The sequence below is a fragment of the Monodelphis domestica genome, chromosome 1, assembly GCF_027887165.1.
Source record: "Monodelphis domestica isolate mMonDom1 chromosome 1, mMonDom1.pri, whole genome shotgun sequence".
In the NCBI taxonomy this organism is placed as follows: Eukaryota; Metazoa; Chordata; class Mammalia; order Didelphimorphia; family Didelphidae; genus Monodelphis; species Monodelphis domestica.
Window position 1 is genome coordinate 696,435,376 of NC_077227.1, and position 10,549 is coordinate 696,445,924.

At 42.3% G+C, this 10,549-nt stretch overlaps 1 protein-coding gene across 1 annotated transcript in view; it reads right to left on the reverse strand.

The window, feature by feature from the left end:
• Window positions 1-663, reverse strand: part of LOC100022340 (leukotriene B4 receptor 1-like) — an 8,050-nt gene extending 7,387 nt beyond the window's left edge. The window contains exon 1 of the mRNA XM_056810065.1: window positions 1-663. This exon is cut by the window's left edge and continues 459 nt beyond it. Within this exon, the coding sequence (XP_056666043.1) occupies window positions 1-551 (551 nt within the window). The 5' untranslated portion in view covers window positions 552-663.
• Between the last annotated feature and the right edge of the window lie 9,886 nt (window positions 664-10,549).

Below are 10,549 nucleotides of genomic sequence, written 5' to 3' on the forward strand. Positions count from 1 at the left end.
CCCGCCACCGTCTCCAGTAGGAGGAGCGTCACCAACTGCCGGCCAGACGAGAATTGGCGATTCAGGCAGCTGCTGGGGTCCGCCGTGAGCGGGGCGGGCGCCGCCAGCGCCAGGGAGACCACCCACAGGAGCCCCAGCACCCTGCGCGTTCCGGCCCGCCGCCACCAGCGTTGCAGGTGGAAGGGGCGGCTGAGAGCCGCTACGCGCTCGGCACTCAGCAACGTAACGAGCAGTACGCCCGAGAACATGGAACCGTTCACCAGCCACACCAGGACCCGGCACGCGGAGGGTCCCAGGTTCCAGACGCCAGTTAGCCCGTGGATCCAGAAAGGCACCGTCACCAGCGCCAGCAGGTCGGCGGCCGCCAGGTTGAGGATGAGCAGCACCGTGGGCTGAGGAGTTTTCATCTTTCGGCACACTGTCCACACCACTGCCAGATTGCCCGGGACGCCCAAGATAAACGCCAAGCCCAGGACGACACAGGCCACCGGGCGGACCACATTCAAAGCCATCGGGAAGTCAAACTCTCCGCTAGACTCGTCTGAACCCATGCTGGGGGACGGCGGACGCCAATCCTGGGCTGGCTCCGAGACAGGACGCGCAGAGTACCCTAGACACACTGCCCAGCCTCCGGCTTCGCCCTGCCGCCCGCGAGAAACTGGGGAAGTGTGGACCTTATCTTTTACTTTCGTCCAGCGGGTTCCGCCCCTTCTCTGTAGCTCCTGGAGAAGCTGAGGGCCCCCCAAGGCCAATCTCCGCCCCTCGGTGTGTGTGAATGGGTCGAGCAACAAGAGATGGGAAGCGTTTAAACCGGGGAGATGCAGGCAGGCAGAACGAGGAGGGAGGCTGGGAATAGTTTGGTCGTTGCCCTCGGTCAGTGGTACCCTTCGTTATCCAATGTTATCTTACTGGTGTGGTGTCTGTTTGTGTGTTTTGTGTATGTATGTTATATGTATGTGTATTGTACATATATGTGTGTATGGGAGAATTGTGTGTGTGTGTGTGTGTGTGTGTGTGTGTGTGTGTGTGTGAGAGAGAGAGAGAGAGAGAGAGAGAGAGAGAGAGAGAGAGAGAGAGAGAGAGAGAGAGAGAGAGAGAGAGAGAGAAGCACCTCCAGTTGGGTCCTGGTGTGGCTGATGCAAATTCCCGTGGGGCTATATAGGGTCAATCCTCTTTTCCTAGATAGAGATAGGTCTGTCTGCAATAGTTCTCCTTGCTGGATCACTGTTATTAATCCTGGACCTCAAGAAGGACCCTGGGCAAGTCCTTTTGCTTTAATCCACTGGAGAAGGAAATGGCAGATCATTCCAGTACTTTTGCTAAGAAAATCTCATATGGAATCACAATAAGTTCTATAAGACTGAACAACTGAATGATAACAACAAAATTGGGAAGGAAGAATCCAAACCTCTGTCAAAAGAATGAGTTATTTATTTTTATTTTTGAATTGAACAATTTTATTTAGTTAATTAAGAATATTTTCCCATGTGTTATATGATTCATGTTCTTTCCCTCTCCTACCCAGTAATTCCACTGGGTTTTACATGTGTCATTGATCAAGACCTATTTCCATATTATTGATATTTGTTTACACTAGGGTGATCCTTTAGAAATCTTCATCCCCAATCATATCCCCATCAACCCATGTGATCAAGCAGGGTTTTTTTTTTCTGTGTTTCTATTCCCACAGTTCTTCCTCTAAATGTGGATAGCAAGAAGGAGTTATTTAAAGAGTTAGGGAAGAGGGTGGCAGAAGCTGGGGAAAGAACCCTGCAATTTTGTTTTTGGAAACCAGAGATAAATTAAGAGAAGAAAGGGCAGCCTGATCCCTCCACCTGATACCCTTTCTGAGATTTACTAGAGGAGAGGAGATACCAGAGAATTGCCTCAACAGCCCTAGTTGAGACAGACAAGAGCAGAAAAGCCTTGACCCCTATCTAGAGCTGATGATCTCCCCAACTGCCATTTCATCAATGACTTGGATGAATGCCTAGACCAAATTTGCAGATGGTGAGAAACTGGGAAAGATTACAGTAAATACATGATATGACAGAATTGCAGAATCTCAGGATGTTGGAGCTGGAAGGAACCTTAGAAGTCATTTGGTTCCACTTCCTCATTTTTGCCAAGAAGGACACCGAGACTCAGAGAAATGAAGTGCTTTTCTGGGGTTCTCACAGTCCTGGTCTCCTTCAAGTCAAGAGTTCTTTCTACTACATCAGACTCTAAGAATCAGACTGGGTTAGTGGACTGAAGTCAATAAGATATTTAATAAAGGTCCCTGTAAAATCTTGATTTTAATTTTTTTCATTCTTTTGAATTTATTTATTAATTGAATGCTAGAATAAAATTTGGTACAATTTAATCAGAATGTTTATACCACTAGTCATTATAGGGTTGTTTTTATTTCCTGACAATGATGTTACCTTCACAGAGACTTTGAGTCTCCTTCAGATAATTTCAAGTTTCTACAGCTGGATGACTTTTAGTCTTGATTTTTAATTTTAAAAATTGCCAAGATGACTATAGAATGTTGGATAAAAGTTGCAAAATGAGGATAATAATAGCGCCTACCTCCTAGGATTGTGATGTCCAGAGATAACATATATAAAATGCTTTGTACACTTTTTGGGTAGTTTTACCCTTCAAAGAAGACCAGTGACATCATGGGTGGTGTCTTGACTTTTGAATGAGTTGGATTTAACTGAGACAGAGTTGCTCAAGGTCATCTGCCTTATTGTCTCTTCTGGAGTCATAGAAGTCCATTGGCAAGACAGAAGTCAGGATGACTGGCAATAGCTCAGAATATGGTAGATGTCCTTGGCATCTTCAGTATCTGACCAAGCTGTGCCTTCTTTGCTCCACAGCCCTGCCTTCTACTGCCTTCATACTCTTGACAAAAATTATTCTTACCTGCCTATTCCAATGGGGGAAGTCTTCACTGGCTTGGGGTATCTACACACCCACCTTAATCACTGAAGGGTTTGAGATTACACCTAACCTGGTTTAGTCCATTTGCCAAGACAGTTTTGCTGAGGTGTGACTGCTGCACATACTACAGCTTTGTACCCCTTAGAGTATTCTACTAGGTGTTGTATTTATTAAATAAAGATATTTATAATATCTTTATTGTTATTATTATGTGGGAGATATGGCTACAGTGGGTTTTTTTTTTTATCCTTACTTTATGTCTTAGAAATTGTATCAGGTCACTTGGTTTGATGGGGACATGATTGGGGATGTAGACTCTAAACCATCACCCTAGTGCAATTATCAATAATATGGAAATAGGTCTTGATCAATGACACATGTAAAACCCAGTGGAATTGAGCATGGGCTACAGGAGGGGGGTGGGAGGAGGAGAGGGAAAGAACATGAATCATGTAACCATGGAAAATTATTCTAAATAAATTAAATAAAATTTTTCAAAAAAACAAACAAGACCTTACCGAGACAGATGGGTGGCTCAGTGGATTAAGAGCCAGACTCAGATGGGGGTGGTGGTGGTCTTGGCTTCAAATCTGACCTCAGACACTTCCCAGTTGTGTGACCCTGGGCAAGTCACTTAGCCCCCATTGCCTAGCCCTTACTGCTCTTCTGCCTTGGAACCAATACACAGTATTGATCCAAGATAGAAGGTAAAGTTTTCAAAAACAATAATTTAATGAAACAGGAAAGACCCGATCCACGTAAATACTTGTGATAGGAAAGGGTGATAATTAACATGTGAACTAGAGTAAACATGCAGAAAGAGACAGAATTTTGGTCATGGCCAGCATGGATGTTTGTTTTGCAGGATTATTTATTTCAAGGGTTTTGGTTCCTTTCCTTTTTTCTTTTTCCCTAGTAGGGTGGGGGAGAGAGAGAAAAAAAAATGCTTGTTAAGGTGTTTGAAAAGCACAGTCATTTTTTTTTTGCAGTTGCAAATTTTCTCCCTTCCTCTCTCCCCTTCTCCTGTCCTGCCTAGAAGGGAGGAAAAACAAAACCCATTACAAATATGTATAGTCATGCAAAACAAAATCCCACATTAACCCTGCTTATTAACTAAACAAAATTAATTTTTAAAAGCCATGCAAAAATATAGGTCCAGGCAAAGAGCTGTATGATGAAAGAGTAAGTCATTTTGCCTCAGTTTACCATAGACTGGAGGAAGGGACAAGGGCAGAAGGAAATCGTCAGGGAGGAAATGGTTGGTTTTTATCCTTTATATTGGAAGAGAATCAAAATGACATCACTATGTTAGAGTCTTTGTACAGTGACTGTGGCTGATCAGACCAATATGAGCTGGGAAGGCTCTCCCACATTGGGCACAAATAGCCCATGTGAACATCTGAGATGGAGGGAAAATGGTACCTTTAAAGGGACTGGGGAGGTGGGGCAGCTAGGTGGCTCAACAGATTGACAGCCAGGTTCAGAGATGGAGGTCCTAGGTTCAAACCTGGCCTCAGATACTTCCTAGCTGTGTGGCCCTATTCAAGTCACTTAACCTCCATTGCCCAGCCCTTATCACTCTTCTGCCTTAGAACCAAGATGGAAGGTAAGGGTTTAAAAAAATAAATAAAAAGATTGGACTGGGTCTCCGTACATCTTTGTTTTCTTGAGAACCCCTTTATACAAATCCAATTGCACATAATGAGATTTACTTTTCCTCCCACAACATCCCCTTTTCACCTGGGATAATGATATTAATCATCTAATTCATTCCAGTTTGGGTTCCTCTTTTTTGATTATTTATAAAGAGAAGGGGATAAACAAATGAGTCAAGCTGATATTACCAGATTAACAGTCAGAAGGGAACAGGTTGGACTTGGGGGCACATCTTGGGAGAGAGAGAGGAAGAAAGGGGAAAAGAAACCTGAATATTTTGGGTCAGGGAAGGAGATGGAGGGAGACCTGGAGGAGAGATGGCTTAATCTCACTTTAGACACACCCTGGATCCTCCTATGTTAGGGTTGAGTGAAATATTACAAATCACTTAATCCTGGAATCCCCCCAATACACACACACTTCAATTTATTTTACCTTTCCTTAAGTTTCCTCATTATAATCCCTCTTTTCCTATAACAAAAATCCTATTGATGCTGATAATCCCTGTGTCTCAGACCAAATTGCATGTGTCTACACCCACTGGCTTTGTATGACCTGCCTCTCTCATTAAAGCCAATGGACTAAAAAAAACCAAACCAAACAAAAACAAAACCAACCCTTCTGTCCTAGAATCCATACTCTGTTTTAGTTTTATGGTAGAAGAGCAATAAGGGCTAGGCAATGGGGGTTAAGTGACTTGCCCAGGGTCATTCCTTGATGGAAATACATGAAGGGTTGTCTCCTGGAAGAGGGAACAGATTTGTTCCCACACCGGACAGACAGTGAAGACTAATTGTGCTGACATCTAGGGAAGGGCTTTCTAGCAATGAGAGCTGTCTAACAGTGAAATTGGGCAACCAGTGAGGTAGTGAGTTCACTGGAAATGCTGAAGTAATCTGGTCAATAGTCATAGCTTATATTTCCATTGTATTTTATTTATTTATTTTTAAATATTTTTCCGTGGTTACTCGATTCATGTTCTCTCCCTCCCCTCTTCCTTCCCCTCTCTTGGAGCCAACAAGCAATTCAACTGGGTTTTACAATTTCCATATTAGTCATTTTTGTAATAGAGTAATCTATTAAAACCAAAACCCCAAATCCCGTACCCATAAAAACCAGAGATAAACCATATGTTTTCCTTCTGCATTTCTACTCCCACAGTTCTTTCTCTTGATGTGGATAGCATTCTTTCCCATAAGTCCCACAGAGTTGTCCTGAATCATTGCATTGCTATCAGTAGCAAAGTCGATTACATTTGATAAAATGTTTCAGTTACTGTGTACCATGTCCTTCTGGTTCTGCTCCTTTCATTCTGCATCAGTTCATGGAGGTCTTCCCAGTTTTTATAGAAATCAAAGCACAGTCGTATTCCATTACCATCGTATACCACGATTTGTTCAGTCATTCCCCAATTGAGGGATACCCCCCTCATTTTCCATTTTTTTTGCCACCACAAAGAGCACAGCTATGACTATATTTTATATATATTAAAACTCTTACCTTCTGCTTTAGAATCAGTACTGTGTATTGGTTCCAAGGCAGAAGAGCAATAAGGGCTAGGTAATTGGGGTTAAGTGACTTGGCCAGGGCCACACAGTTGGATGTGTCTGAGGTCTGATTTGAATCCAGGACCTCTTATTTCTAGGTCTGGCTCCCAATCCACTGAGCTATGCAGCTGCCCCTATGAATATTTTTGTACAACTTTTTTTTATTATTATTATTATCTCTTTGGGGTATCGTACTTTAAAGTTCATCATGCTTTTTCCTCACAGTGTCCCTGGGAGGTAGGGGAAAGCAAGTATCATTTCCCCATTTTATAGAAAAGGAACCTGAGTCTCAGAAAGAGTAACAGAGTAATAGAGCAAGTAATAGAGAAGAAATTCAAATTCCATTCATCTGACTCAGAGCAAGACTATGTCCTCTACACTTCAGCCACACAAGAATAGAAATTGTAGATGAGATTCCTTGAAGGGGAAAGACCTTGTACCTGATCTCCTCTATTGTCGCTTCCACATCAAGAATCTGTGATTATCTGCTCTACTGCAAATATGAATAACATGGAAGTAGGTTTTGAACAATGATACATGTATAACCCAGTGGAACTGCTTGTTGGCTTTGGGAGGGGAAGGGAGGAAAAAGCAGGGGGTGGGGAATCATGAATCATAGAAAAATGTTCTAAATAAATTTTTTTTAAAAATCTGTGATTCTCAGGAGCAGGTAGGTGGCTCAGTGGACTAAGTGGACTAAGATCTGAACCTAGAGTAAGGGGGCAGCCAGAGAAGTCGAAAGACTGAGATGAGGAAGGAAGAGAATTCCATTCATGAGGGACAGCTCATGAAAATGCTTGGAGTCAAGAGATGGAAGATTTTGGGTGAGGAACAATCTGGGGGCCAATGCCACTGGATCTCAGAGTACATGGAGAGAAGCAACATGTAAGAAGACTAGAAAGCTAGGTGACGGCCAAGTTATGATGGACTTTGAATGCCAGAATGAGGATTTTATAATTACAATTTACAATTTGAAAGGGAGCCACTGGAGTTTATTGAATGGTGGAGTGACTCTGTTTGAAAAATGTGAATTTTAAAAATAATATTCATTAACTAAGTATTATATTTTAAAAGTTTTATTAATAATAACTAGGGCAAAGGAACTGCCTGACTTCAGCCAGGTTGCAGGTCCAAGAGAGAGAGAGGGAGGAGTTCCAGCCACTTAAATACAATCACGCAAAACATGGGGATGCAGGAAAAGGGAATTTTGGGAAATACTAAGGGACTTCTGGGGGATGAAGTCCAAAGGCTCAAAATCTCCATTTATGCAAAAACAAATGAAAAACCAAACCCAGCTGGGATATCCATACTAATGGGCTCTTTTGTATTGTAATTTCTTTTTTATTAAACTGTGAAAGTTCATGAGAATAAATACTACCTTTAGCAATTTTTAAAAAAGCTGAATATGGGACATAGCAAGCAATTTTGAGATTAACCCTCCATAATTTGTCCTGTCACAGTTGTTCCTCAAGTCCCTCTCACAGGACTCCAATATTTCCCTCTGTACAAAGGCATTCTGGTGATTAGAGTAGAAAGAAAGAAGGGAAGAAGGGAAGGGAAATACTTTTGAAAAGAGAAGCCAGTGAGCCTCTGTGCCTGCTTTTACTTGATTCCTTGATGTCCCTGACTCTCTTGCTGCTTCTCTCATTTCTTATGGTTGCAATCCTACCCATACCCATGAATCCCCTGTGATCCAGATGTCAAGGAAACAGCAAACTTGTCCTGTAAAAAAAGCTCTGAAGGCAATGCTAAGGCTGCAGTTCCTATAACTGGTGCCTCTCTCTGTTAATTATTCCTTATTTATCCTGTCTATTGCCTGATTTGCATATCTTTGCATGTTTGCAGGATAAATAGGAAATAATTAATAGAGAGAAAGCAAGCTATATACAGGATAAATAGAAAGTGATTAACAAAGGTAAAGGGTTAACTGTGTGGAGCAGTGGCTAGAGTACTGACTCTGGAGTCAGGAAGACCCAAGTTCAAATCCAGTCTCAGTGGCTCTGTGACCCTGGGCAAATTACTTAACCCTGTTTGCCTCAGTTTCCTCATCTGTCAACTGAACTGGAGAAGGACATGGGAAATCACTCTAGAATCTTTGCCAAGAAAACCCCAACTTGGGTCACAAAGAGTTGGATACCACTTTGACATTTGAAGGAGAAAGAACTACAAAGGGAAAGCATAGGAATTAAGAAGGGTTGGAAAAGGCTTCCTGTAAATAGCATTTTAGTTAAGACTTAAAGAAAACCAGGAAGATCTGTAGTCAGATCAGAGGAGGGAGAGCATTTCAGGAAGGGGAAATGCATGGAGAAAATGTCAGACAAAATGACAAGCAGAGAAAATGCCTGGGTTGGAGAGGTGAAGTATCTTGTTCTAGGGACAGCCAGGAGGCCAGTCACTGGATAGAATAATACTTGTTGGGCAATAAGATGTAATAAGACTGGAAAGGTAAAAGTGGGTTAGGTTGTGAATGACTTTGAATTCCAAACACAGTATTTTGTATTTGTTCCTGGAGGCAACAGGAAGCCGCTGAAGTGTATTGGATAGAGGAGTGATATAATCAGACCTGCTTCTTAATAAAATCATTTTGGTGGCTGAATGGAGGATGAGATTTTCTGCAGCAGATCAACCATTGTAATAGTCCAGGTTTGAGGTGTTGAGGGCTTGTATGAGACTGGTGGCAATGTCAGAAGAGAGAGGGGCACAATATTTGGGAGTTGTTGCAGAACTGAAAAAGACAAGCTTTGGTGGGTGATGGATAGAAGATTCCAGGATGGTTCCTAGATTTTGAGCCTGAGGGACAGAGAGAATGGGGGTGCCTTCTAATATAATAGGAAAGGTAGGGTAGAAAGGGACTAGGGTTTAGGGGAAAAGGTAATAAGTTCCACTGGGACAAATTGAGTTTAAAGATGTCTACTGGATATTCAGTTTGAGGTACCTAAAAAGCAGTTGGAGATGAGAGAATAGAAGTCAGCAGAGAGACTGGGGCAGAGAAGTTAGATTTGAGAATCATCAGCATAAAGATGGTAATTAAATCCATGGAAGCTGATGAGATTTGTAGGAAGGAAACTGGGACAGAGAGAACATTTGGAATGTTGGAAGCAGGACACAGGAGTGACAGTTTGAAGGAGGAAGATGACTTGTGGGAAATAGAACTTTGGAGGGGGTCTTTTGCTCTCTGCGGAGATGGGAGTGGAAGACTGGAGCTTGAGACCCCAAAACCTGAGTTACCTGAGACTGGCCTCAATTTCCCCTTGCACTGAAAGACAGAAAGATTCCTGACATCATTGAATCAATGACCAAAGGAGCAGAGACACCATCAGCTGCTGTTGAGGGCTGATTACCCTGAAACCTCAAGGAGGTCACCCAGGAGTTCTGTCCATGCCTTTCCAAGAAAGACACTAGTGGCCTGTTTTAGCATAGTCTGGTAGAGAAATTAGAGATAAAGGAAGAAAAGATCTCAGAAGCCATATCCATTTGGCTTGGCTTATCAGAGAGGACATAAACTGATTGGGTAGTCCTTTAGGGTCTCCTAATCCCACCTTCCTAACCTTCCCTTGTTTTCTTGATCAATAAACCACCCTTTCTGAAGTAAAATGCAGTCAGATAAGATTGTCTTTAGTGGTTAAGAAAGAAGGTTAAAAGGAGAGGAAGAGGGACCTGGGAGAGTCTGTCTATTCAGCTTTGATAAAGCAAAATCCAGAGCAACATCCATTCAGTCTTTTCTGATAGGACTGTGTGTTCATAGGAGGTTTCTAGGGTCCCAGGCATTAGCAAAGTTCTGGGGAAAAGTCTACTCCTTAACCCACAGAAGCCTCCTGACTATGCCGCAGCCTCTGTCCATCCCTGTCATTACATCTTCACAGGAATACCTCTCTTCTATGTTTAGGAGTGAGGGAGAGGGAGAGCTATACAGACTTTCTCCCACCACTGGTCATCTCGCTCACTCTCCCATCTTTACCATCTCTCCTCCCCTTGTCCTCTCCCATTTCTCTGTTATAAATTATAACAGATTATAATAGTGAAATAGGGTAGAGGGAGAAGAGAAGAGGACCTAATACAAACCCCTTAGGGACAGTTATAATTAAAGGGTATGATTTGGAAGAGGTTTCTTCAAAGGTGAGAGAAGGAACAGTAAGATAGGTAGAATGAAAACCAAGAGAAAGTGGTAGCCTTAAATGCATTGTTGGGGAAGTTGTGAATCAATTCAATCATTCAAGAGAGCAATTTGGATTAATGCCTGAAGATCTATAAAACAGTATCTTTTGACCCAGAAATGCCATTACTAGGTTTGTATTCCAAAGAGATTTTTTTAAAAAAGGAGAAGGACCCATATGTGCAAAAATATTTAAAGCAACTCTTTTTAGGAGGACAAATATTTGGAAAGTGAGAGGATACCCATCCACTGGGGAATATCT